General features: G+C 51.7%; 13 protein-coding genes across 13 annotated transcripts; 5 read left to right on the top strand and 8 right to left on the bottom strand.

Annotated features, from left to right (window-relative positions):
* Positions 1-81: 81 nt before the first annotated feature.
* BJX67DRAFT_280640 (uncharacterized protein) lies at positions 82-2,402 on the bottom strand. The gene is made up of 2 exons (XM_071026653.1): positions 1,985-2,402; positions 82-1,922 (listed from the first exon to the last, which is right to left on the bottom strand). The coding sequence occupies exons 1-2, from the start codon at positions 2,062-2,064 to the stop codon at positions 215-217; spliced, it is 1,788 nt and encodes a 595-aa protein (XP_070889317.1). The 5' UTR covers positions 2,065-2,402; the 3' UTR covers positions 82-214.
* Positions 2,403-2,684: 282 nt separating this feature from the next.
* Positions 2,685-3,895, top strand: BJX67DRAFT_370290 (putative aldo-keto reductase (AKR13); the record flags this gene model as incomplete). The annotated part of the gene is made up of 4 exons (XM_071030896.1): positions 2,685-2,866; positions 2,929-3,122; positions 3,172-3,241; positions 3,301-3,895. 4 exons carry the CDS (start codon positions 2,685-2,687, stop codon positions 3,893-3,895), a joined length of 1,041 nt encoding a protein of 346 aa, XP_070889316.1.
* Positions 3,896-4,172: 277 nt separating this feature from the next.
* Positions 4,173-5,918, top strand: BJX67DRAFT_345255 (3-methyl-2-oxobutanoate hydroxymethyltransferase ECM31). Its single transcript, XM_071028341.1, has 2 exons — positions 4,173-4,879; positions 4,946-5,918. The coding sequence occupies exons 1-2, from the start codon at positions 4,445-4,447 to the stop codon at positions 5,567-5,569; spliced, it is 1,059 nt and encodes a 352-aa protein (XP_070889315.1). The 5' UTR covers positions 4,173-4,444; the 3' UTR covers positions 5,570-5,918.
* Positions 5,919-6,302: 384 nt separating this feature from the next.
* Positions 6,303-9,055, top strand: BJX67DRAFT_370288 (putative PHD finger domain protein; the record flags this gene model as incomplete). Its single annotated transcript, XM_071030895.1, has 3 exons — positions 6,303-6,318; positions 6,424-7,082; positions 7,139-9,055. The coding sequence occupies 3 exons, from the start codon at positions 6,303-6,305 to the stop codon at positions 9,053-9,055; spliced, it is 2,592 nt and encodes an 863-aa protein (XP_070889314.1).
* A 300-nt stretch (positions 9,056-9,355) lies between these two features.
* Positions 9,356-10,757, bottom strand: BJX67DRAFT_280554 (LUC7 domain-containing protein). The gene is made up of 3 exons (XM_071026649.1): positions 10,593-10,757; positions 10,196-10,527; positions 9,356-10,123 (listed from the first exon to the last, which is right to left on the bottom strand). Exons 1-3 carry the CDS (start codon positions 10,633-10,635, stop codon positions 9,656-9,658), a joined length of 843 nt encoding a protein of 280 aa, XP_070889313.1. The 5' UTR covers positions 10,636-10,757; the 3' UTR covers positions 9,356-9,655.
* Positions 10,758-10,778: 21 nt separating this feature from the next.
* gpi16 (GPI-anchor transamidase subunit GPI16) lies at positions 10,779-13,086 on the top strand. The gene is made up of 3 exons (XM_071026651.1): positions 10,779-11,399; positions 11,456-11,847; positions 11,900-13,086. Exons 1-3 carry the CDS (start codon positions 11,047-11,049, stop codon positions 12,928-12,930), a joined length of 1,776 nt encoding a protein of 591 aa, XP_070889312.1. The 5' UTR covers positions 10,779-11,046; the 3' UTR covers positions 12,931-13,086.
* On the bottom strand, positions 12,999-13,646 carry BJX67DRAFT_280578 (uncharacterized protein). The gene is made up of 4 exons (XM_071026650.1): positions 13,629-13,646; positions 13,420-13,562; positions 13,142-13,347; positions 12,999-13,080 (listed from the first exon to the last, which is right to left on the bottom strand). Exons 2-4 carry the CDS (start codon positions 13,489-13,491, stop codon positions 13,068-13,070), a joined length of 291 nt encoding a protein of 96 aa, XP_070889311.1. The 5' UTR covers positions 13,492-13,562; positions 13,629-13,646; the 3' UTR covers positions 12,999-13,067.
* Positions 13,647-13,796: 150 nt separating this feature from the next.
* BJX67DRAFT_345244 (uncharacterized protein) lies at positions 13,797-15,343 on the bottom strand. The gene is made up of 2 exons (XM_071028340.1): positions 14,766-15,343; positions 13,797-14,710 (listed from the first exon to the last, which is right to left on the bottom strand). The coding sequence occupies exons 1-2, from the start codon at positions 15,240-15,242 to the stop codon at positions 14,051-14,053; spliced, it is 1,137 nt and encodes a 378-aa protein (XP_070889310.1). The 5' UTR covers positions 15,243-15,343; the 3' UTR covers positions 13,797-14,050.
* An 870-nt stretch (positions 15,344-16,213) lies between these two features.
* BJX67DRAFT_378311 (short-chain dehydrogenase) lies at positions 16,214-17,175 on the bottom strand (the record flags this gene model as incomplete). The annotated part of the gene is made up of 2 exons (XM_071032319.1): positions 16,214-17,020; positions 17,083-17,175. The coding sequence occupies 2 exons, from the start codon at positions 17,173-17,175 to the stop codon at positions 16,214-16,216; spliced, it is 900 nt and encodes a 299-aa protein (XP_070889309.1).
* Positions 17,176-17,786: 611 nt separating this feature from the next.
* Positions 17,787-19,903, bottom strand: faeB-2 (putative feruloyl esterase). Its single transcript, XM_071026648.1, has 3 exons — positions 19,648-19,903; positions 19,085-19,545; positions 17,787-19,038 (listed from the first exon to the last, which is right to left on the bottom strand). Exons 2-3 carry the CDS (start codon positions 19,422-19,424, stop codon positions 17,798-17,800), a joined length of 1,581 nt encoding a protein of 526 aa, XP_070889308.1. The 5' UTR covers positions 19,425-19,545; positions 19,648-19,903; the 3' UTR covers positions 17,787-17,797.
* A 381-nt stretch (positions 19,904-20,284) lies between these two features.
* Positions 20,285-22,598, bottom strand: BJX67DRAFT_345237 (putative nuclear membrane fusion protein Kar5). The gene is made up of 6 exons (XM_071028339.1): positions 22,195-22,598; positions 21,322-22,142; positions 21,050-21,271; positions 20,942-20,998; positions 20,553-20,888; positions 20,285-20,484 (listed from the first exon to the last, which is right to left on the bottom strand). The coding sequence occupies exons 1-6, from the start codon at positions 22,295-22,297 to the stop codon at positions 20,470-20,472; spliced, it is 1,554 nt and encodes a 517-aa protein (XP_070889307.1). The 5' UTR covers positions 22,298-22,598; the 3' UTR covers positions 20,285-20,469.
* A 56-nt stretch (positions 22,599-22,654) lies between these two features.
* On the top strand, positions 22,655-23,641 carry BJX67DRAFT_378308 (mitochondrial 54S ribosomal protein uL6m; the record flags this gene model as incomplete). The annotated part of the gene is made up of 3 exons (XM_071032318.1): positions 22,655-23,027; positions 23,090-23,203; positions 23,268-23,641. 3 exons carry the CDS (start codon positions 22,655-22,657, stop codon positions 23,639-23,641), a joined length of 861 nt encoding a protein of 286 aa, XP_070889306.1.
* BJX67DRAFT_280376 (3'(2'),5'-bisphosphate nucleotidase) lies at positions 23,264-25,179 on the bottom strand. Its single transcript, XM_071026646.1, has one exon. It carries the CDS (start codon positions 25,072-25,074, stop codon positions 23,818-23,820), a length of 1,257 nt encoding a protein of 418 aa, XP_070889305.1. The 5' UTR covers positions 25,075-25,179; the 3' UTR covers positions 23,264-23,817.
* Between the last annotated feature and the right edge of the window lie 328 nt (positions 25,180-25,507).

Genomic DNA, 25,507 nt, shown 5'->3' with positions numbered 1-25,507 from the left:
TTCTCCTTCTCAAGTGACTATTTTTCCTAGGTGTAGTATCTATCTGCCTAGTTTACGCACTTTATTTTCTAGAGCGTGGAGATTCACTTGACTGGCCCTTGGGCGGCTCGTTCCTGGCTGTTGCCAGGGCCAGATACCTAGTTGTTTGAGAAATCTAACATCACTCCTGATCACTTCAAATCCCCCGTTTAGTCTTGTAGCCCCTACCGTCACGCTATATCCAGCACTGTCCAAGAACACGATACTCCCCAATACAAACCGTACTCCCCGACATACCTTCCCATCCACCAAACAAAAAAACCTTCTCAAGCGGATCCCCTTCCATCCGCACCTCGAGATGACGTATGCGGCACGATTCCGACAACATCGCCCCGTCATTTCGCGCGGCAGAGCCTAAATTCCTGTCAGGGTCGTGAACTGCCTCCGTCTCCGACCCGATATCATCATAGAAATCACCCTCTTCGATCTCCACAACCCGTCGCGCAATGCGAGCCGTGATCGTCGCATCCCAGATTCCCTCTCGGTGGCTCGTCGACTCAAGAAGGCGGATTGCTTGGTGTCGAATGCTCCGCACACGGCATTTGATAGCGACGTAGAAGAGCGGGATCATCCAGCCTATGTCGATGATAGTGTGGGCCATGTCGCACCCTCCTATCCGGCGCCTTTTCGCTTCTCCAGTTACAGAAATTTTATCATCATCGGGGGGAAGCTGGGAGTTGGGAAGATGTTGCTCGGTAGAACTTGATTTCCGGACGGCCGTGAGACGACTGATCATTTCTGTGAAACGGGCCGTGTATGAATCGAATATGGTTTCGTTGTTGAGCGTTAACGCGGTTTCTGCCATGATTGTGAGCATGATGTGGTAGCTGCAGACGACGTGGTGGACTTTGGTTTTCGCTTCAGCTATGGTTTCGGATACTGCGAGCCGTAGGGTATCGACGGAGGATGTGTAAGTTGCTAGCCAGCTGTCTAGTCCTATCTTGATGCGTTGCTGGTGGGCAAGGAGGGTGTAAGAGGATGTGGCCTCGGCGCCCGCGTTTGCTGCATGTTCGCGGGCTTGTGCGGAGAGGAGGAAGATCTGGTTTATCAGATAGTCCAAGCCGCGCCAGGCGGCTGTGTAAGAGGAAAATTGGGATGCCGAGAAACACGGCTCATACACGGAGAGTTGCAGAGGAGGGATAATACACGGGCGTGGGTTGTGGTGATGCTGAAGAAGTTCTACTTGGGTGTGGATCCGGAAGAATGCTTCGTATATCGAGACATCAATGGGTTCACAAACCGTCGGTGGGGAACCGTGCGAGTCACTGTTGGAGACCTGGGAAGAATAATTCGTTTTTGCCAATATGTTCAGTCCATTGCGTAGGTGGACTTGCGCGGACGTAAAGTGCCCGCGGAGGAGGTCCAGCACAACAAACACAAGACAGACAATCAGTACCACTCGACAAGAGAGCTTGTCCTGACTGGAGAAGTGAGAGTGGAGGTGGTGGACTGCCTTGATTAAATTGCGCGAAGTGGAATGCTCCAGCATGTTTTCCGGGCCGGGGTTGGTATGGACGAAGCCCCTCTGGTGAGTAGAACTGAGAGCTAGGATAGCATGCCAAGCCGCCTGGTCAGTATGGCCGGCCTGTAAGAGGATCGTGGTCCAAAAGTCAGAGATGTACGATCCCGGTATCTTGGTGAGCGTTCGGACCCTGAACCACTGAAAGGATGCTTTCTCGTCCGTGCTAGCAACCAGCGTTGATATGCGTGTGAGTGGGTGATAGTCCATGATAGTACTAGTATCAGAGGGAGCTCGAGGAGGTTGGCGACTGCCGTAATCATTTCCACCACCTCCCCAGACACCATAACCGTCACAGATACGGCCAGTGGAGACGCATCGTTGGCAAACCGGAAAGTGCTCGTCACATTTCACTTTGCGGATCCTTGTTGCCCGTATGAGCCAGTCGGTCTCAACCAAGCTTCACGAATATGAATAACCACTCACTTGCAGGTCCGGCATCCGGATTTGACGCGAGACGTTCCTCCACGACCATTCTTTCGAGGAGCATTTACAGCTCGCGTCATGGTATCCAGACTGAGTCGAGAGTCGGAGTTGGATGACTGAAAACTATGATTCAGAGATACAAAGACTCTGTTTGATTGAACAGATGACTCCTGGTTCGTCTCGTCGGCTTTCCCGGTATTCAATTGGGCTTTAACCTGCACTTTTGAGCGCCGAATTTGGCATTTCCCATCTCAGGCGGTACAAGATGAAGAGAGGTGATTTGCGGCGTCGGATACAAGCAGTCGCGATTCATGGGGAGACACCTCGTCGATATTTTCGCCCCATGAAGTCAGGCAGGAGAGGAAGAGGGTGTAGAATGGCCCCGGGGTGGACTTGAGGAAAGCCCTCCGAGAAGAGAGAATCGTTGTTGGTGTGGTCGGAAACTAGCGGCGTTGATTGGATCCCACCAGTGGGCCAAAAAAAATAGCGCTGACTCCAGTTCTATACTCCTGGCACCTTGAACCATAGGTCCTGTCCTTTTGATATCGTGAACAAAATTATCGAATCCGGTTGTATCTCCACTTGAAGAAAATGGCTATAAAGAGAGGAACAAGGCGAGCTTCTTTCGTCGATACCATCAAAGTCCACAGTTGAGACCCAAAATACATCGAATCAAGCCCATTCGTTCTCTCGTGCCGATATGTCGTCAATCCAAGTTCCCCTTCGTCCCCTGGGAAAAGACGGCCCACGCGTCCCAGCACTTGGCTTCGGCCTGATGGAGCTGTCCTATGTGGTATATGGGACGACTCCAAGCGAGGAGAACCAAATTGCTATTCTCGATCGTGCACTGGAGCTGGGAGCAACCTTCTGGGATACCTCGGAGTAAGACTTTACCGCGCACGGGTATGCTTTCTCACCATCGCCAGCTAATTGCGAACATCTAGTCTCTACGGAGATAACGAGGAGGTCTTGGGAAGGTGGTTCAAGCGGACTGGAAAGCGCGACCAGATCTTCCTTGCAACCAAGTTCGGCTTCGTCAAAGGCAGCAAGACATTTGAGGTCAACAGTTCCGCCTCATACTGCAAGGAGGCGTGCGAGGAGAGTCTCAAACGACTCGGCGTCGACTACATAGACTTGTGTAAGCTGTCTCCATCTCTTGGGTGTGACACATACTGAGCTCTCCCAAGATTACCTGCATAGCGCCAACCCCGAGATCCCAATCGAGGAAACGATGCGAGCATTGGTTGAATTGAAAGAGTAAGATCAGGAGTTGCAAAATGCCGCAACACCAGTGTACTAATGAAAATCCTTTCCAGTGAAGGCAAAATCAAGTACATTGGGCTCTCATCGGTTTCTTCCGCTACGCTTCGCCGAGCATGCAAGGTCGCACCGGTGACCGCTGTCCAGACGGACTATTCAGTCGTCTCGCGTGATATCGAGGGTCCCGCTGGTACTGATCTTCTTGCAACCTGCCGCGAGCTCGGTATCGCAGTGGTCGCCGCTACACCACTAGGACGAGGCTTGCTTACGTCTACCTTCAGCCAGGGGGATGAAGTAGGGGACGAGCTGGACATGCGAGCCAAAGTGATGCCCCGTTTCCTGCCTGCCAATCGCGAGCAGAACGTCAAAGCTGTTCGTCAATTCAGGGAGCTAGCAGAGAAAAAGGGGTGTAGTGTATCTCAGTTGGCCATCGCATGGCTCCTTAAGCAGGGTGACGATATTTTCCCAATCCCGGGAACGAAGAGGCTAAAATACCTCGAGGAGAACTGGCGCGCGCTTGGCATCTCGTTAACGGACAAGGAAGATGCTGCGATTCGTGTGTTCGGAGAAACTGTCAATATTGCGGGTGGTATTGTGCCGGATCAGTTCAAGTCTCACATTTTCCGAGACACTAAAGAAGAAACCAACTGAGGTAGATGCATGTGTATATATTATGGGCTTGTTTGAGGACGCTGCCGCAAATCAAAGACGGTTGTTCTTGATCATGGTTTGGAGAAGGTCTGGGCGAAAGAAGAACCTCGGCCGAAACTGCTCGGACCGGAATAAGTGGAGCTCCGGTGGAACCCCATGGAGTCGGTGAGCGGTATAGCCAATGGTTCCTTTTATCGTACGCAAGATCCGGCAGAATCGCTGAGAGAAAAACCCCCACCGCCTCGGCTTCACCACGCGCTTCCCACTCAGATGCTCTGGAATACGCTGCATAAACCAGCACGCGGGTGGGATATATATACGCCCGTTCCTCATCGAAATGGAGTCATTCCTCCTCTCGCTCTACTCAATTTCAAGTGTTTTTGTTGTGCTTTGCCACCCGTGTATAGAGTTGTGGATCTCTTGTACATATAACTCGCGGTTACATCCTTCCAGGGAATAGTGACGTCGGTATTCCGAAGAGTTCCTCGGTTGATACTACCTGCGTCAACATCCTTTCAACCATTCGACAACATCCTAAACCGATTCAAGATGGCAACCTTAAGGGCTACAGCTCGGCGAATGCTTATCCTACAGCGCCTGTCAGGTTGGGGGATCCGAACTTCCTCTCACCAAGTACTTGCTCCGCTTGCGAGCAGCCATAACACCACAGCGCGCCTCCCAACCCAATGCGCCGTTCGCAATAGCTCTCACTCACCCTTGGGAGCCACTCCCGCTAGCCCGAGGAAGAAAATCACCATGCATACCCTACAGAATCTCTATAAGAAGGGTGAACCCATCACCATGCTGACCGCACACGACTTTCCCAGCGCATATGTGGCTGAGGCTGCAGGTATGGAAATGGTCCTAGTCGGCGATAGTTTGGCGATGGTAGCTTTAGGTATGCATGATACCAGCGAGGTGACGCTGGAGGACATGTTACTTCACTGTCGAAGTGTGGCTAGGGCGGCCCAGAACTCGTTCAAGGTTTGTACAGCAAGATAAACGGCCCAGGTGCAACTGTGCGGTACTAACGCCTCATCCTTCTTCTAGGTTGGAGATTTGCCCATGGGTTCCTATGAAGTTTCTCCAGAGCAAGCGCTTCAATCGGCCATCCGGATCATCAAAGAAGGTCGGGTACAAGCGGTCAAACTTGAGGGTGGAGAAGAAATGGCTCCAACAATTAAGCGTATCACTACTGCTGGCATACCAGTCGTAGGGCATATCGGTCTTACACCTCAACGCCAGAATGCCCTTGGAGGCTTCAGGGTACAAGGAAAGTCAACGGCAGGTGCGCTAAAGTTGTTAAAGGATGCGTTTGCTTTCCAGGAAGCCGGTGCGTTTATGGTGGTCATCGAGGCGGTGCCTCCAGAGATCGCGAGCATTATCACGCAGAAGCTCAGCATTCCCACCATTGGTATCGGTGCCGGGAACGGTTGCTCTGGGCAGGTTCTCGTCCAGATCGATATGAGTGGGAACTTCCCGCCTGGTCGATTCCTACCTAAGTTCGTCAAGCAGTATGCCAATGTCTGGACCGAGGCAGTTAAAGGCATCGAGCAATATCGAACGGAGGTGAAGAGCCGTGCATATCCTTCGGAGGAATACACTTACCCTGTCCCTCAGGAGGAGCTGGCCGAGTTCCAAAAGGCCGTTGATGAGATACCCGAAAAGAAATAGTTTCTTTTTCCTTCCCAGAGTTGTTATTCTTTCCCACCATGTAAATGCTCTACGTTTTAGTCCCAGATATCAAGGACCGTCTATTATGCAAGCTTTTCGGCCGCATCTCGTGCTATGATAAATTCCGGCCGGTGTTAGCTCTGAAGTCTTGGTGTGGCAACTCGCGGCTCAATACTCATCGATCCTAGTGAGACAGTAGAGTTGATTTAGGACACTCTATGACAGGTCCAGGGGATGCCATCGACTTCCTGGGCACTTTGCAACTCCAGAAGGAAGGGTGGTATGAAGCAGCTCGGTCTTTTAAAGGGCGGCAATAAGACTATTCAATCGAGATACATGTAGACCTTTGGACGGCACACAAGCAGGAACCTGTCGCAAAGGTGGTGCAACACAGTAATTACGTAAGAAGCCCAGGTGCTGCATCACATGACTACCATGTGACCACTGCCCCAACCACGCAAGTCCTTCCTCGCGTGCCACATTTCCCCATCCCCTTCACGCATCGCTTGTTCCAGCATTAAGGAAGCACAGTACCTTCGATAACAGGTGCTGATATCGAGTATGTGCTATAGTTGTGCCCTACATCGCCAGATCTAAGAGCTTTATTGCCCTGTGTCGTAGAACAAGATCTGGGTGGCGCGTGCAACTGTGTCTCAAGACCCAAACCCGTTGGCCTCCTTCCAACATCGCGCCGTAGAAATCTGAAACCCACAAACTGTGATATACCCTCATCATGGCTGGTAAGCTCAGTACATTGCCTCGAATGTCCTTGCGACAAACATCGGCTGTTTGTTCGGGCGATGAGAACCCCAAACATCTGTCCTCTCTGGGTACCGAGCTAACCACTATCTCAGATGAACCGCGTCGTTCCGGTCGCTCGACCAAAGGACAGCACAAAAATCTCGATATGATCGCCGATACCCCAGCGAAGAAGTCGAAAGCGAAAGCGCACTCGAAAGAGAAAAACCCGAAGCCGTCAGCAGAGCCAACACCTGCGCCTAGCGAGGAGGAAGAGATCATCCGTTGCATATGCGGCGAATACGAAGAGGAAGAAGATATTGAGCGTGACATGATCTGCTGCGACAACTGTTCTGCTTGGCAACACAATGACTGCATGGGTCTGACATTCGCGAAAGGGGAGGAGCCTGATCAGTACTTCTGCGAACAATGCAAACCCGAGAATCACAAGGTATTACTTGAGAAGATTGGTAGAGGCGAAAAGCCATGGGAAGAGGCTGCAGAGAAGCGACGCAAGGAAGCGGAGGAGCTGAAACAATCCCGGCGCAAGAAAAAGAAGGGTGGAAGGAGAGGTAGGCCAAGTGAGGTGAAGGCTGAGACAACCACACCTGTCGGCACCACGGCTCCTCGTCCATCCGCCACTCCCTCAGAGACCCCTGCAGGCACGACAGTAACTCCGACTGCCGAAAAGAACAGCCATCCTCCCGACGAGCGATCAGTGAGCTCTCAGAAACGCAAGTTTAGCGAACATCAGGAAATATCGGCGCCCGAATCTGTGCGTATACCCCTCTCCCAACATGCGATTTGAACAAGATGATAACGTAAATCAAGGCTCCAAAGTCGAAACAGCAAAAGGTCTCACCTTCTCAAACCGCTAAGCCGGCACCCGTGAAAGATGAGCCAAAACCGCAGGCTTCGAGGAAACCGTCTGTTGCGCAAGTCGCGGCAGCTGAGGGAGCAAAATCTCTAGACGGCATCACCATCCCTGCCCGGAGGAACGCTGCCAGTGCGCTGTCGAAGGTCTTCGTAGAGCAAATTTCTGATGCGCTGGCGAAAGGATCTTTCAAGTTACCCCAGGGCAAATCTGGGGAGGATATTGGTCAGCAGCTCGGTCTCTCGGTTGAGCATGCCATGTATCAGAATCTATGTGGAGGATCCGGAGACCCTACAGAAGCGTATAAGTTACAACTGCGGACGATTTTATTCAACGTAAAGAAGAACCCTTCTCTACGCGATCGTCTGCTCGTAGGTAGTTTACTCCCCGAGGCCCTTTCTAGAATGAGCTCTCAAGATATGGCAAGTGAGGAACTGCAGCAGAAGGATGCTGAGATTAGGAGGGAAGCTGAGAGACAGCATATCATCGTCCAAGAGCAAGGGCCACGAATTAGGCGGACCCATAAAGGGGAGGAGATAGTCGAGGATGATCAGCATAATGTCTCTAGCGAGCCTGTCTTCTCCGCTGCTCCTCGCCGCGCCGTCACTGAGACCGATGGAAGTCCCTCCGCACCGACTCCCCCGAGTCCGACTGCAAAGCAAGCAGAGACTGATACCAAGGAGAAGACGCCTAAGGAACCGACACCAGCCGAACGATCGACCCATGACGAGCACTTTCCTCCTCGAGGCCACTCGCCTAGCACTGGTCACGAACAATTCTTTCCCGAGGTTGCGACACACATCCGTGAACCAATACCAACGGGAAAGGTGCAAGCGGATGCGGAAATCGATAAATTGCTGAAGGATGACGAGGAGCCCGAGTCTCCACCGTATTCTCCGAAGGAATTTCACCACGAGGGAGCTATATGGCACGGCAAAGTTGTCATGAGCCCCGTCTCCGAGTTTTCATCGTTTGCCAAACATGTCGGGGGCGCAGACCTAAGCGGAAGGATACCTTGGAGCCAACTTGTTCCATCTACTTTGTTGATTGATGGGAGGATTGACATTCAGCTTGCCAGCAATTACCTCTGCGGTTTGAGGTTCAGTTCATCAACGGATGTCTCAGTCATTTCCATAAGCAGTCCGGAACTCCCAAAAGAAAAGGCTGGCTTCGACAAACTCTTCAATTATTTCCAAGAACGCAAACGGTACGGCGTGATTGGGAAACACCCTCTTTCGGCTGTGAAGGATACCTATCTCATTCCAATTGAAGCGGGTTCAAAGAAGAAGCCGGAATTCATCGAGCTGTTAGAGAACAATGCACTTGAAGATCCCACACCCGAGCGCATTCTTCTCGTGGTTTTCGCCGTCAAAACGGGAGACTCAAATCCGCCTTCGGTGCAGCCTCCATCTCACCATTCGAGCTTGGAGCCTGCAGCCTCAGCTAGCCCTTTGACTGTTACTTCAGCCACTCCGCAGCAAGCTCAGTTTGCCACCCCGGGCTCACAAATCACGCCTCAATATCCTCAAACACCCACGCCAGCAATTACAGGTGCCAGCCAAGGCCAGCCCCAAGGGCAACAACCCGCACCTGAAGTCGCCCAATACAGCTCCTACCAGACTCAAGCTCCGCAAGATCCGGCCTCGGTCACCGGCCTCGCGGCGGCAGTCCAGGTTCTCGGACCCCAAGCGAATACACCAGCTATCCAACAACTTCTGCAGCAGGCGCCGAACGCCAACATCACCCAATTGAATGTTGTTCGGGATATCCTAGTACGGCAGCCTCAGGCAGCCTCCGATTACGGACTGCTGATGAATGAACTGTATCATGCTACGACGACGAACGGCCATACTCAGCCGCAAAGCGCACAGTGAAGGCATGAAATTTGTTGTACGATACTTTACTCGATTAATATCCACCAGATGCTTTCCCCCCCATTTGCCATTTATTTTGTTTCCATACTGTTTTTCTTTTCTGTTACCTTGTCCAATTACTCCTCGGACTCGGTCAATGCGGGCAAGGCGTTTCTAGTCTCCATGGTATGATACGAACGCTCATCTGTTCGGGGGGTGAGAATGGGCTTTTTTTGGTTGAGGTACGGGGTGGTAAATTATTCCTAGCCAGCAGTTAATTCTCGGCGGCTTAGTTATGAATCCTCTTATTTCTACGTCAGCAGTTGCTTGATTTGCTGTCCTGGTTCCTCGCATATGTATCTCTCTATAATGCGCGTTTGACACTAGCCAATATTACTATGACCAAGGCTTGAGAAATATCACTGATATCTTATCAGGTATACATGAAATTTTGATAAGACGAAGCAAAAGCATTCAAGTGTCACAACGTCCGTGTATTTTCATCCCTAATATCCTAGGCACACTAGAAACAGAACGCCTCCGCTATGCAAATCCGTACCATTGTAGACGCGAAGGCGAGGCGAAACCGAAAGAGGAAAAATAACACCTATCCAAGATTCATCACCACCGGCCGCTCCGCTTCTTGAAACCACCGCCGCCGCCGCCATATCGAGGACCCCTCCCGCCACCAGATCGTCCGCCCCATCCGCCACCCTCTTCCTCGTCGTAGTGACGAACAGGCGGGGGCCGTCCCTTAAGCTCCTCACTCAACTTCTTATACCCCTTACGCATATCGGAATAGCCCATATGCATCTTCCCAAAGAAATGGTCTGCCAAGCGGCGGTCGTTGTCAAGTCGGCTAAGGTAAGCTCCGCAAACATCGCAGACTTGAAGTTTTTGGTGTCCTGAGGGGCCGGATGTATCTTGGAGATTTTTCAGCTCCCGCTCACATGTTTCCTTTTGGTGCTTTGCGGTGCGAATCTTGTGTAATTCGTTCAAAGCTTGCGCGACTGATCCCGTTTCGCCGAGGACGGATACTTCGAGAAGTCCGGTGTTGATAGTTTTCGTTAGGTCGGAAATTTGTTTAAGCTATGACGGATTAAAGAATCGTTAGAAAATAGACGTTTACCTCATTTCTACGGATTGGGAAGAACGGCGAACCAGATTATTTGTCTGTCGAATCTCATCAGGTGTCTTCTCCAACCGTCGTTGAGCAGATTCAATCCTCCGGTCACAGTCATCAATATATTTCTGCATATCGCGCATATAATCGTAGTCGAAACCCCATTTAGCTTTTTCAGCGGCGGACGCGGAATCATACTCCGTCTTCAATCCTTCACTATGCACCTTCGGGCAGGGCCCGAGATCCTGTTTCGTATTCGTGAAGAGATCGTGCGGGCAGGTTCCGGCGAGGTATGAGCGGCAGACTTTCGGATCTGTGATAGAGAGCTGTGCGTTGCGTGAGGGGGCGCCAATTCCTACAAGCTGGTCGGCTGGAGAGAAGAAGTTGGTTAGCTTGGGAAAGGGTTACGGTGTGAGTAAAATGCAGTGAACTTACCTCCCATCAGCTGCTCAAGCAGCTTTCGTTGTTCGGCCGCCATTTTGCAAGAACGTAAATACGTGGAGAAGCTCCGGAACCGAATGAATATGTGCTGCGCAGAGCTGAGATATTGGGATGGTCCGCGAGTGGTTGAAGATGAGAAGATTTGGCGCTAGTCGCGGCTGCGCTTAGTGGGCCCCTATGCCTTGGGGAAGACCCTCCCGTTCACTGCCATTCAAGGTTGAGCCCTCTTCGCATTTCAAAAGATCAATTCGAGCTTGGGGATTGTAATTTACATGCTTGCTTGACACCGACTACAACTTCAGCACACTAACCCGCCGCCACCACGCACCTCGCCCCCCGTCCCTCCACCTTGATCTACGGTGTCATACTCGGCATTGTGAATGGCTTCTCGGCCCTGAAAGAAAGGCAGCTTAGTATCAGAACGCCTTTCCATGGTAAGAATGACGTTATGACGACCTTCTTCCTTCTCGTTCTTGTCTTTTTTTCCTTGTCAGCTGGCTCCCTGGCTTCGAATTATCACGAAAACCTCCACTTACAGCCACTTCCACCATCTTCTCTTCTTGCCTCGTTCAATTTCAAGAGCAATACCACTCGGGCGTCATTCGACAGGCAACATTTTCAATACTTCCCACGTGCCTTGGGCCAGATTCTACAGCACGCAAATACCCAAGAGTTACACCTCCGATTCACCACTGGGAGATGGGATTCCGAAAGTTGGGGCTCCAGGCCATGGGATGGAGCAAAAGAAGGTGGCACAGGGGTTGAATTGTGGGCCTGGATTGATGCAGCGGATGACGAGGCGTACGTCTTATATGGTTATATCGTGTGAGTTTCGAGACTAACTTGCGTTTCTATAGAGCTTTTTCCAAGTGGATTACCTTGACGCAGTCACTGTCGGGGCTCTTCTGCGCCTCCTTGAACTTTATTGATTCAACAAAAACCACTCGACCTGTTACTTCGTTCGAGCCAGCCGGCGACCACCTTCCTTCCGAGAACTTACATTTGCTGCACGGAGCTCTCCCCGGAGAAGTTGTGTGTACGGAAAATTTGACGCCTTTCCTGAAGCTCCTACCCTGCAAAGGGAAAGCCGGAGTCGCCAGTTTACTCGATGGACATAAACTTTTCGATGCTTCGTGGCAGAGTATGTCAATTGATGTACGACCTGTCTGCGCAGAATCGGAATGTCTGATGCAGATCGACCAGACTGTCGATATCGTATTAGATATTGACCGGTCAAAACGTCAAAGAGGTGAGTCCTGCATATTTGGCTTGGCATAGAACGGCTTTGTAATACTCTATAGACAACCCGATCCCCAGACCAGTTTCCCCCGACAAGCTCGTGTGCGACACCTCGAAATCATACCATGCAAGAGACACCTGCTATCCACGAGAACAGAAGGCCGAGAAAGGCTGGAGCATCACAGAACTCTTCGGTCGCAGTATCAGCGGCCCTTGCCCGTTGGTGGACGGCCAGGGTGCCAACGAGGAAACCGTTTGCCTCCATGTGCCCCAGGAACGTGAAGCGCATCCCATCCCGGATTCGGTTGAAACGAAGGTTACCGGGGATTTTACACGGTGCTTCACACTACCATCATCCACCCCCTTCGACTTGACGGTTCCAGAGCAAGATATTGACACCAAGGTTCCATTAGAGGAACCTGTCCTACATGCGGAGAGATCGATCGTGGGTCATGGACAAGAGCGAGGAGGGATGCGTATCATTTTCGACAATCCCTCTCCCAACAAGGCCGTTGACTTCATCTACTTCGAGTCCCTTCCTTGGTTCCTACGACCCTACATACACACTTTGCAAGCGACTATAACAGGGCGTGATGGTATTCGCCGACAAGCTCCAACCTCGGAAATTATCAAGGAAACTTTCTACCGCCCAGGAATTGACCGCGAACGCGGCACGCAGCTGGAACTTGGTCTATCCGTACCTCCAGCCTCCAGAGTGACGCTTAATTACGACTTTGAAAAGGCGATTTTACGTTACACCGAATATCCGCCTGATGCAAATCGAGGATTCAACGTTGCCCCCGCCGTTATCAAAGTTGCTTCACCGCAGGCTGGAAGACCGATCTACCTTCGCACAACGAGTCTTCTTCTCCCGTTGCCGACTCCGGACTTCAGCATGCCATACAACGTCATCATCCTCACCAGTACAGTGATTGCCCTCGCCTTTGGGAGCATTTTTAATCTTTTGGTTCGCCGCTTCGTCACTGCTGAGGAAGCATCTGCTCTCCGGGCACAGACTCTGAAGGGCCGGTTAGCCGGAAGGATAGTCGCCCTGCGTGACCGGATCCGTGGAAAGGGCTCCAAGGTAGAGTGACACTTTCAGCAGAGCCATTAATATCAAGTTATACATGTATATTTCCATATCGACTCCAAAAAATATTTTCATAGCTCATCCGAAGCCCTAACCGCCCATTATCATCCATCACACATCACATATCACCCCCATCGTATCTACTCAGACGACCTACGCTAGTCAGCATAACAACCCATCACATCCGTCTTGCCTGAAAAGTGCAACAACCTACCCCTTTATTACCTCCTTCGCCTTCTCCCACCCGGGCAGTGTCTCCCCACCACCAGGCTTCCTTTTGACAAAGCTACTATCCTCCTTACCACCTTGGAGAGGTTGTCCCGCCGATGCAGCAGCACGATTCAAGAACTTGTCTTCCGCGGCACCCTTCTGCTGCTCGAGTGAGTGGAAGCCATAGATTGTATCTGCGGGAGCGTCGGTCTGTTCTCTCCCGCATCAGTAAGTGGGTTCGGGTCGTGATTGTAAGCGTGGCTACGGTGAGCTTGAACTTACAGGAACATGACCGAGGCCCTGGTATCCTCCTTGGGTTGTGGTCGGCGGGTTGATGGCTCGGTGTTCACTCATTTTGGAGGTATTCGCTTCTGCTAGAGAAGCTGGTGGAGTTGTGAGGCTGTATACTTTGCTGAAGGGGTTGACTAGCTGGTCGAGAACAAAGTCCTGTCAGCCAACAGAATGTGTGTAGCCATTAGTTCTATACTCACAAGTAGTTAAACCGTGATGATTCCTCGATTTACATGGAAAACGTGTTGGATGAGAGTGACTGCCATTTATAGACATGATGTCGTTGTACGATGACATCATTTCAGATATGGGGTTTTATCAACGCTGGACACTTCAAACCCCAACAAGGTTACTGGAATGTAAAAATGCCGTTTTCCGATATTTTATTGCGGGAATCTGTCTTATTTGTCATATATTTAGGTTCCAGAGAGCCAAACTGAGGGCAGTTAGGAATCTATGTTCGATACTCATCGAGTATTGAATACTCGACGTGGCAAAAGATAACTTTCATTGTAGGGATATTAAAGCATTGTATAGCGTTTTCGGGGAATCAACAAGGAGAGCCATTTTGCGTATCAATCGTAAGGGTCCAAACGTGTAGAAATCTAAACCCGTCCATAATCTATTCTCGGTGAGCTTCGACCTGATCCGCCCACGTCGCTCCAGAGACTGGGGACAGAGGCTTGGAGTCATCTTGCGGTGTCGGATTAGATTCGCCCGCAGCCGTATCTTTCTTGTCCCCGCCAGGCAGTGAAGGGAAATCGACCTCGTTGTTGATCACTGGCGCAGGTGTGGCCTTGTCTTGTGAGGTTGTGTCAGATGGCTGATCCCGGGAACCACGATGGTTGCCACGTCCACGCCCACCCCTTCCACCACGTCCACGACCCCGGGAGCTATGCGGTTGGGGAGCGTTACTGTCAGGAGTCTCTTCGCGTGCTTGTGAGTCTTCGAAGCCTCGCCTGGTGTATCCAGAAACACCACCATGCATACCGCGTCGAAATTGGCCTCTCCCACCGCGCGAACTGAACTGGTCCTCTGGTTTATCTGCATCCCATTCTCTCCCCGTCAGCGCTTCGAGTTTTCGCAGTCGATTCCGCTCTCTTTCAGTATCCATAACCCGGCGGTTTTGCCGTTCCTCCCGTCGCTTCCTCTCCGCGATTTTCTCGCGCTCCATGAATGACGCTTGATCCGCCTCCGCACGGGCGTGCGCAGCGGCTTTTTTGGCAGCATTTTCTCGAGCGGCGGCGATGCGCTGGGACAGCTCCTCTTCTGTAAGTTTCGGCTAGTAGGATTATTAGTTCATACTCCATTGTTGGAACCAGAAACCTTGGGCATACTTTCTTAACTCCTCCAGTTGCGCTCCTGTCTCCACGGACGGCTGGGACACGCGGGGCCTCAGCCGGGGCGGTGGCATCCTCACTACTTGTCTGCTCCGTCTTCTCACCAGGAGTCTCCGACGACTTATCCTCCCCGTCCTGAGCCTCAGGTTCCGCAGCACCATCATCCGTCTTAGATTTTGGCCCATCGGAGCGTTTCTGTCCCGAATTTTGTGCCCCCCTTCCACTGCGCCCTCTCCCTCGCCCTCTCCCCCGTCGTTCACCTCCACGGGGTCGCGTCGGCGTCTCGGTCCGAGCGGGAGTTGATTCGCGGCCATCTGCTGTAGTCACAGGCTCCTCAACAACCTGAGGCTCTGGCGGGGTTGGTTGTAATGGTTGTTGTGGCTCCTCCGCCGCGACGGGGATGATCTCATCGTCAAATAGATCGTCGGCGCCGCGGGTCTGGGCAAATTCGTCCAGGCCGGGGATGTCGGCCATTTTGCTAGATTTTTATTTTAGTCTCTCTTCCGTGTCTTCGCCCTGCGATTCAGTCGTGGCGAACATCCGTTGGGTGTAAATATTCCTGGGCGCGGTTACCTGCTTTAACTCTGCGCGCGCGTTTGCGACGCAGGCGGCGGGACCAATGAAAGCGGTCTGTGGGAGCTCGAGGGGTGGATGGGATCTCATGCCGGCGGCAAGTACGAACCAGTGAAATCAAATGTTGAAGAAAGTCATTCCTTGCAATCTGATACATCTAACATGGCTTCCTTTTGGTCTTGAACTACAAATGTGTTTCCGGCTCGGTTGAGCCTTATAATCGAAAATTGGGGCCTCAGGCACACAAGTTTACAAGTTCTGGGATGGCTTGGTGCTTGTTTTCTTGATGGCCCTGAGTGAATCACCGAACAGGAGCTCACAGGATTCCAAGTCTGCGGAACGTTGGCCACTGCTTTTCCTCGGCTTTTGTTCTCTCGGCACCGCCTTCTGGAGAAGCAATTTAAAATATTGTAGGGGAAACCGCAGGATGGCCACTGCGCCCTGCTTGCGAAGCTTTGCATCCCACTTCTTGCTCAGGCACTGGTCGCCCTTGAAGACTGCTGTTTAGACCCTATTCCAGGCCAATGCTACATTTTATTTGGATTTGGATCCAGTTGGACCCACTGTGCATCTCATCTCTCTTGGACCAGCCTGATCATCTACCACTAACATGAGAACGACGTTTGCTGCGACGACAACATATTGTCTGCGATGGGCCGAATATATCTGAGACGAGGGAGCAGCTGTGAACACGACCGAAGGTAAGGAGAGTTATCATTCATTAAGCAACCGGGCACAACACTATACTAATAGTGGAAGAAGAAAACCCAAGGAGAGACACCGGGATATCCTGTATGCTCCCTTAATCACAACACAAGAAGCAACCTAGCAACACGACCTCAGCAATCACTCCTCAACCTTCGGTAGACTCTTCAAGGAAAACTGCTCAACCTCCTCCGACTCGCTGCAATAGATTTCACCGTCCATTCCCACACATCCTCTTGCTTAGCCTCGTCATGACTCTCGGCGCTCGATCTGGCCTCTTTCTTGTTCTCGAAGTATTTACCGCTGACGCCCGTAACATCCGGACTATATGCCAGCCATGCGATCGCCGCTCCCGATACCTGAGGAGAGTGAATACGTGGCTGTCCGAACATAAGCCTTGCCAGCGGAAGAGCGTGGGGAATAATTCGTTCAAGCAAAAGCCTCTCCACCCATTTCCCATCTCGCGCTGCCTTCGTCCCCGGCACCATCCCAGGGTCAACTTGGACGACAGTCCAATTCGTCTGCAGTGTGTCCCGTAACTGCTTGAGACGGCGTTCTAGCGCGTACATCCACATAAGGAGAACGAGCCTGCTCGTGGCATATCTCTGGCGACCATGTGCTTCGAGCGCCGCCGGCGGTGGGTGGGCTAGCTCTTCGGGACTTGTGTATTCGGGAGGAGGTACCGGCCACTTCTGTTCCGGATCGTGTGTGCCGCTTCCTGTGATGACGATCCGGGCGGAGTTTGTAAGATGAGGGGTGAGTAGCGAGAACAGCAGCGGATGGCCAATGTTGCTAACGGCGAAAGTCTTTTCGAAGCCATCTTTGCTGTACTGTATCTTGCCGTTGTACTGAATGCCAGCGTTGAGGAAGAGGTATTGGATAGGCGGGTACTTTTTCTGTGTCTTCAATTTCTCGACAAAGGCTCGGATATTTGACAGATCAGCGAGGTCCAGCTGCATATATTCGACATTCTTCTGCCCAAGTTCACTATTTATGGACCTGGCAAATCATTGGCGTCTGATCGCGCGGCAATGACAACGGGGTAGTTGGGGAACTGTCGCGCGATCACGAGGGTGCACTCGTATCCCAGGCCCGTCGTCCCCCCGGTTACCAGGATAGACGCAGCCATGATGAGGTAGGCCGTCTTCCACAAGACCGCTCTTGTTATTAAGATAGCTGTATTTTGAAGGTGCCTGGCCCCTGTCCTTATGGCTCATGGTCACTGACAGCACATCGGTCAACCCCGATCAGCATGGCCCATTGAATACTGTGAATGCAGGGGCTCGGATGGTGATGGACTATCGAGTGGAGGCACTATAAAACGCCAATTGCAGCAACTGGAGGTGAAGCCGTGGCGTGCCAACACTTATCGCATGCCCCCAACCCGTCCCCTAAGTTTGCCACGCGGGATGACAGGATTTAAGGCGCCGCGCCAGGAGCTCGTCACTGCAGCTTCACCCCTTCCTTCCAACGCATGTTCTTTACGAGCCAACCAATCAGCCGGTATTCCGAGTCTTCAGAATCCATCGAGGATGGGCTCGCAACTCCCTCGTCAATGAATTCCCATTCAGGGGAAGTTCAGGACTGGGATAACCAAGAGGGACAATCCCTCGACGCCTTGGAGGTCTCCTACTCTGCAACACGCAGACGAACACGGCGGCTTACGATGATTGTCCGCGCCTTGCGAGCTCATGCATTTTGCCAATATTCGGCTATTTTTATACTGTAGATATACATGCGCCAGCAGAACATCAAACGCACTCCCAAGCATTCTCATCAGTATAGTTGCCCGTGCCCTTATACATATTCCTGCGGGGGTACCGGCAGTGCTTCCGATAGTACTCAACAGGCGAACCAGCCCCATCGGCAAACTTGGCGCCACGAACTGTCTCGGGAGGGATACCTTCTTCCACCCACCGGACCATGGCCATGAGGACGTTGTCCTCCGGGTCAGCCCCGGACTCCGACTCCGCCCCATTCCCAATACCATACGCGCCATCGCCCCCAGAGCAATGTGCCATTCCGCTAATAGGGAAGAACCGATAGAAGTCGTCTAGCTCGCTGGGCTGCAGGTCCATCGTTTCCAGGACACGGTGGTAGTACAATTTGGAGTTGTCCGAACTGATCAATTGATCTTGGAGTCCGTGGTAGGTGAGAACTTTGCCGCCCGCGCGACGGAAAGGCGTCAGATCGGCGTCCCAGGTCTGGATGTTGTATGGGTTCTGTCTTAAGGCCGCCTCTGCATCCTTCACGGTCCATTTTGTGGCGTCCCATGTAGGATCGTTATAGACCACATATCGGTACCAGTCCCGACTATAAGCGAAGGGTACGCCGTTGTACATGGCGGACGCGGCGTACACTTCAGAGCCGGGCTGCATCCGAGGGTAGAGACGCGTTCCGTTCGTGCTCAGCAGCGGTGACAGGATTCCATGCACTGTATCGACCTGCGCAGAAGTGAGGCAGGAGTCCCCTGACGCCTCGGATTGGCAAAGGAGAGTTGCAACATCCGGATGGCACTGATCCGTGTCTTCAATGATTCCATCCTCCGCTCCGTCTAGGCCGTCGCATTGCCGCAAGATTTCTTTATGAACCACATCCCAAAGTTCGGTCGACAGGTATGTTTCAGAGCCCGGAGGACCAGTGATGGGGTAGAAGTGGGCACTCCAGGAGAGCAAATTCGCAAAGTTGAATGCTGGGGCACCCGCCACGACGCCATCGAAGTCATGAGGGAATTGTTGGACCTCCTTGAACCCTTGACGTCCTCCCGTTGAGCAACCCAAGTAGTAGGATTTGTCGAACCCCTCTTCATAAAACATCTTCGTGAGCTGTTTACCGACAACAACTCCGGTATGAACAGACCGATATGCAAAGTCCTCGAGGACTTCAGGCTGCTTATAAAACGGCAACCCAGACGTCCCATTGTGCCCGTTATTCGCGCCGACAGTTGCAAAACCAAAGCCCGCGGCATAGTCAAGATCATAATACTGGATACCTAGAGAGGTCAGCACGACCGAACTCGTCGACGGCGAACGACATACAGCCAGAGAGTCCTCCGTTTCCGGTACTCAAGAAGCGACCAGTATAATCTCGCGGGAACCATGCCTCGAGCGTGATCTGGCTGCTATTCGATGTGGCAACAGCCAATGCAATCCGACAAATATCTGACGAGACCGACTGGTACGCCGCTCCACAGCTCGGGTCATTGTCCACGAGCGAGAGATTTGTGCCTCCAGGTATATAGCTAGCAAAATTTACCGTGGCATGAGGAATGTCAATCTCGTCCGCAAAACTTGCACATCGAATTTGGAATTGGTCACTTTGCGCAAGGGACGCGAAACCCAGGGTTACTGCGGGGAATAGGAGGCGAAGAGAAGCCATCCAGGAAAGGTGGAAGATATTTGCCCAAGAAATCGAGAAAATGGACTAGCCAAGGAGGCAGCCCCCGGGAGGGGAATGATCTGAGCCATTTTATATTCTTCCTCGGCGGTACATCTCGTCTCTGACCGTCATAGCCGTGGTCCAAGGGTTAGCAGACTTCGGGTGTCTCTCAACCAAATCCAGATATGATGCTCATCAAAACAGTATTTATCCGAAGTTATACCGGACGGACATGGGGTACTCCAATTGTTGTGGGTCGAGTTGAAGAAATTGTGAGTGGGAACGTGAGAGGGAATGTCCAGGTTGAGAAAGAACTGAAGCAACGACGGTGTGGGATACTCGGTCCAGAGGGGAGATCTGCACTTGCTGACGACTTTGAGCGGAGGAAACGTGAGATTTTGGTGGGGCATTTGTGGGATCATCACCGGTTCTCCGCGAATTGGTGGTCTGTCGATGAACGCGGAGAAATCGTGTCCTGCAGCTGCCGGTCTGGAATCTGGGGTCGGCAGTTGGCAGGAAGCTTGGGTCCTGCTCAGCTGTGTGAGCTGAATGTGATTGCTGATCCTGAGTTAGGGCAAGTCCACGGCCTCGATGGGGAATGAGAATCGGCAAGACGGAGTTTGGAATCTTGGGTTCTGACTCGGAAATATCCGAGTTCCTGCGATGGCGCCCGAGAGAATACTCTGCAATCTCTAATGCTCTTCCAGAGAGCGATTACTTCAACCCAGGCACGTCTGCCAGTTCCCGATAACCCTCTACAGTGTGGACGGGCTGTCTCACGAGGCGCAGATGGGGAAGCAAGACAGATACGGAAGGCTGGCTTCTTTTGAGAATAGTTGGAAAAATAAATTTTGTGGATGAAAAAAAAAAAAAAAAAAAAAAGGGACGGTGAATACATGATGGTAATATGGGGTTGTAAGCTAAGGCAGCAGCAAGCAACTCTCGCCGTGGGAGAACAAGCAAAGACAGAAAGCGACATCGAGAGCCGTCAGAGGTATCCTATGCAGGATGAGCTGTAAAGGTAAGAGTGTTCGCTTGAACCGAGTCATCTAGAAAGTATCTGCATCACAAAGAAGCCACAATGTTAGCAGGTTACTGTGTAGATCAGAATAGGGCAAACTCTCTTACAAACAGTAATAAAAGTGCCACTGCGGTCTTGGGGCTGTGAAGACCGATGCAGAAGAGCAACCCGCCCAGTGCCCATGTCGAGTAACCCCCAAAAAGCCCACCGAAACCAGGAATTCCTCGGTACTTTTTACTTGCCTCATCGATCATTGTTTCCAGATCGGCAGCGGTGGAAGCAGTCTGTTCAAGGAGCGCCTTTGATATTCGCATATTTGTTTGCAGTACCTCTTGTAATTGCGATTGGGCTGTTGCTGTTTCATACTGCTGTTGTTGGATTTTACGTAGGTTTTCGACGAGGATCGAGCTATTCTGGAGTGACGATTCGAAAGTTTGAAGGCGCTAATTCTGTTAGCATCAACTATATGGTGCAGGAGCCAAAAAGACGTCTAGACCTGAGATATGTTATCTTCTTGCTGCAATATCTGCGCCCCTTTACCGTAGAGCCAATCCTAGTACTGGAGTTAGAGATTGCCGAATGCCTCTGCGGAACGAGAGTTTACAAGAGCAGTGTCGAATGCCTTCACTTTCTCAACGAGCTGAACAATATCTTTCTGAGCGATTGATTGCAAGTGTGACTGGAGCGACAATGACAGCTCGTTGTTCACCAATGCATTTTGCTTCTGTGTCAAGGCGATCTCCTCGCTTCTCAAGAGAGATTCATTATGAAGGGCTTGCAGGGACTGCCGCAGATAGCTGGTCTCTGTCGACGATTTTTGGACGCCCTAATCAATATCAGGTCCACGAACTTCAGAGCAAGTAAGCAAATGCTGACCTTTTTAATATCGGTTACCCCCACATGGACGTTTTCAAGTGCCGAGGTGATCATCTGGAATAAAGAGCCAAACTGAGTCTCGAGGCCCAGGGACATCTTTTCAAAGTAAATTCTGACAGCGGACGTTGAATCCTCCATCTCGCGCATTATCTCGTTTTTCCAAAGCTCGGTTGATTGCGCGAAAGCCCTGTATCTAGAAGATTCCTCGGTCGCTCGTCGCAACGCCTCCTGAAGACCATTATTTAGCTTGGTAGAGCTTTGAGCTATATTATTGTAGAGCTCCAGGATCTCTCCCTTCTCAATCTCAGTTCTTGACGCTTGACAGATAACAACGGCATTCTGTCTGCCGTTGCTATATGACGTCCACCACTGAGGACGTGACTCCAAGGACTTGAGGCAGGGCTCAAGAACGTCCCGTTTTACGGCTTCAGGGTCACTAACTGCAGCGTTATGTCTTGTCAAAAAACCGAAAAATCCTTTTCTAGGTGAAGAAGAAGCATTCAGTGAATAGCACGGAGGGGGTATAGGAGTCCCCGCTCCGCTAAGTTCACATAAAGCCAGTCTGGCAGCGTACAGCGACCGAGTATGTTCTAGGGCATTATATGTGTCAGGGTCAGTTGAAGTGTCCGGCTTCCGTCCTATAAACTGGCATGAAGTGATAAGCTTCGAGGCAGCGATTTGGTTGCAAGACGGTGATGACCTGATAGACTCGAGTAGTTCGATCGCTTCTGTGAATAGCCTATCATTCTTCTCCATTCCTGAGTTGAGAAGCGAGATCAAATCGAGGTCGTCACCAGAACCGTGAATCTTCTCCGGGGCCACTAAATACATATTAGCGGGGATATTATCCTCGTTCATTCATCAAAGTCCTACCATTGGCTGCGATATCCGCACGAGCGGAAAGAGTGAATAAAGGTGTATATAACATCACATACGTAGCGAGTCCGAGATAAAAGGCTCGGTAAGACGGATTCATTCTGGCGTCAAAGGCAAGTCTTCGAGTGTAAAGATAACAACGTTGAAAAGAATCCCGACAATGCCGGGCAATGCAAATGATAGTTCTGTATCGGATGCAGTCAGAATATGTTTCGAACCGCAAAGTGTTGACGCAAGGTGAGGAAATATAACAAGGAGGGCGAGGAGTTGAAATCGATTATACTTGGCCGAGGAGTATCAATTTGAAAAAAGCCTAGAGGAGACCAGACATATGGGCTCAAATCACGCACTCCTAGCAGATACGCTATCATCAGGAAGACCCATCTCAAGATGCGCTGCTTCGATGGGTTGCCCATTACCTTCATCTGCTTCTCAGTATACAATAGATAGCCACGTGATGGAACTAACCGTGTTTGGATCCATAACCGCCCTGCCAGAAAATCCGTCCGCGTTCCACACCAAGAGTTTCTACAACAAAGATACTACAACGTCCACGACCATGTCAAATTTAATACAACAGGGCTGCTTCCGGCAGCTAGTACGCAGCTCTCTGATGCGAAGAACGCCGCTTTCTCTCGCCCCCGAATTGTCCCGCTACCAACAAACACACTCGTTCTCGACGACACCCCGAGCTCAATCTCGAGTTGGCGGCGCAGCGATCTCAATTCCCCCCGGGGTCACTCTGAAATTCGTCGATCTTCCTCAGAGCAACGTTAGAGGACAGGCTAAGGATCAACCAAAGGTCGCAATTGAAGTCAACGGGCCATTGGGTAGGGTACACTCCGTGTCCTCATCTCCGGAAGGCGGAATTAACGATGTTGTCCCATGGCAGGCCGATTAACGTTGAGTATCCCTTCTTTCGTCGACGTTGAACACGATGAATCCATTCGAAAAGCTACATTATCGGTTCAAGATTCCTCAATTGCACATCAGCGTGCCATGTGGGGTGCGTCCTCTCTCCCCTTGATCTGAGTGGAATGACGGCTCGTCTGACAGACCGGAAATAACAGGAACCACCCGAGCTAACTTGCAAAATTATATTTTGGGAGTGTCGGAGGGTCACATCTGCATTCTAAGTCTTGTTGGTGTCGGTTACCGAGCTAGCGTCGAGTCAACAGCAACCACCGTCGAGCCCGAGTATCCCGGTCAACAATTTGTTTCACTCAAAGTTGGATATTCACACCCCATCGAGCTCGGAATTCCAAAGGGCGTGACGGCAAGCACTCCGCAGCCCACGCGCATCCTTCTACAGGGTACCGATAAGCAAACCGTGACCCAATTTGCCGCTGAAATCCGGGAATGGCGAAAGCCAGAACCCTACAAGGGCAAAGGTATCTTCGTCAACGGGGAGACCGTCAGATTGAAGGCCAAGAAGATTCGGTAAACAGCGCATTTACGATTCTGGGGGTGGTGTCGGTTACGGATTTTGTATATTCATACCCAAGTGCCCTTCTTTGTATTGGCGAAGGGGTCGCTATTTCCATGTACTTTTATTGGGTTTACCATATGCATCCAACTGTGGCGTTTCAACATCTTGTCATATTTACAGCAAGCCATCCTTTAGAGCTTTAGGACGTGCTTGACGGCGTCGATAACCTCGCCCTGAATGGCTTTGGGAGCAGCAACGACTCCCTTGTTTGCAGCTAAGGTCCTGCCCTTGCTGAAATCTAGAATATGGCCATATATATCAGTCACCTGGCCACCTGCCTCACGTACAATGAGGTCACCAGCAGCGTGATCCCAAATCTTCTCCTGGTAGTCCTTCCTCACGGGTAGTCGCAAATAGATATCACCTGCCCCTCGGGCGATTGAACAATATTTGGCCTGCGAATCTAGTCGAACGCTTGGTGAGGTAATGCCGAGGCGCTGGGCAACGGCAGCGTTGTCACCCTGAGCGGAGTGTCCAGCCTCCACTCCCTCGCAGAAAACGGCCTGGGAAATGTCAGGGACAGGGCGCATGGAGATCGGCTTGCTGTCGGCGAGGGAACCGTTCGTCAGCGGCCGAGTGGTAGACCCGAGTCCTTTGACGGCAGAGAAGAGTACTCCATTGCCTGCACCGCTGCTCTGGTCGACGCCGATCGAAGACGATATGGTAGCAGTATCGTCGGTTGGGAGGTTGGGGCATCCGATGGCTCCCACCTTGACATCACCGTCCTCTAACAAACCGAGGCAGACTGCGTATTGGCCCCCTCGGAGAAATCCCTTAGTACCATCGATAGGATCTAGAGCCCAAATTCGGCCTTTGGCACCGCCAGCGCTCTTCCCTTCATCGATGATGTCCAGCATAGCATCCTCGCTTGGCAGTGTGCCACCGAGGAGTTCGTTGCTCTCCGTATCCTCCAGCTTGATTTCCTTGACTAGCCTCCAGATCTCGGCGCTCAGGGCCTTATCTTCGCGGAGAGTGCTTGCTTCTTCTTCGGCTACAATTTCATCGTTGGGGAAATTCTTGCGAATCGCTTGGATGATAAGAGCTTGCGCCCCAAAATCACCAATGGTAACGGGCGACTTGTCATCTTTCGAAACGGTGCCCTTGGCCTTCTCGTTGAACACCCTCTGTGTCAGGATAGTTGCGCGCTGGACCGCGAGCTCGGCGATGTAGCGTTCACGTTCGTAAGACATGTTTGCAAGGTGGGAACAAGATTGAGAGATAGTGAATTGAGAGGAGAGGAGGGGATTATAATTGAAACGGTGACAGGATTTTAAGGCAACGCTCACCCCCAACAAGAGGGTGGAGCAGAGAACGAGGCGAGAGAAGAATGAGAGACGGGGCTGGCAAATGGAGGAAGGATCTGCCGAATTCGCCGGCCAAAGACCCATTGGCGCCCACGCGGGGGTGCTTCTGGGATTGAATCGAAGACAGTTGGAAGATAGGGACTTCCTGTTGCTAATTGAACATCGCAGGAGCTTTTCAGACCCTCGTATCACCACTCCGGATTGAATTTTCCAAGGCTTTTCGAGGGCCAGACATCGTCATGCCTCGTCCATCCCCGCACTAAGCCTCTTCAGGAAACGGCGGGGCACTCGCTTGTCACAAGATTGCCCTGTTTCCATGACGTGTGAGGCAGACGCAATTCACTGGGGGTGTTCCCAAATGTTGTTCGCAATAAACAAAGCCGTGGCTGTGCTCCATCGCCATCCCGCACATCAGCTTGCCTTGGGCAACACTCCTCAAGGACAAGCCCATCAACTCAGGTGATCGCGGCACACACCGGCTTCCCTGGAGTGGAGCTCTGGTACAGTGTGACCTGGC

Source organism: Aspergillus lucknowensis (genome assembly GCF_044049455.1).
Source record: "Aspergillus lucknowensis strain CBS 449.75 chromosome Unknown BJX67scaffold_6, whole genome shotgun sequence".
NCBI classification, from domain to species: Eukaryota; Fungi; Ascomycota; class Eurotiomycetes; order Eurotiales; family Aspergillaceae; genus Aspergillus; species Aspergillus lucknowensis.
This window is presented reverse-complemented; position numbering and strand designations above follow the sequence as displayed.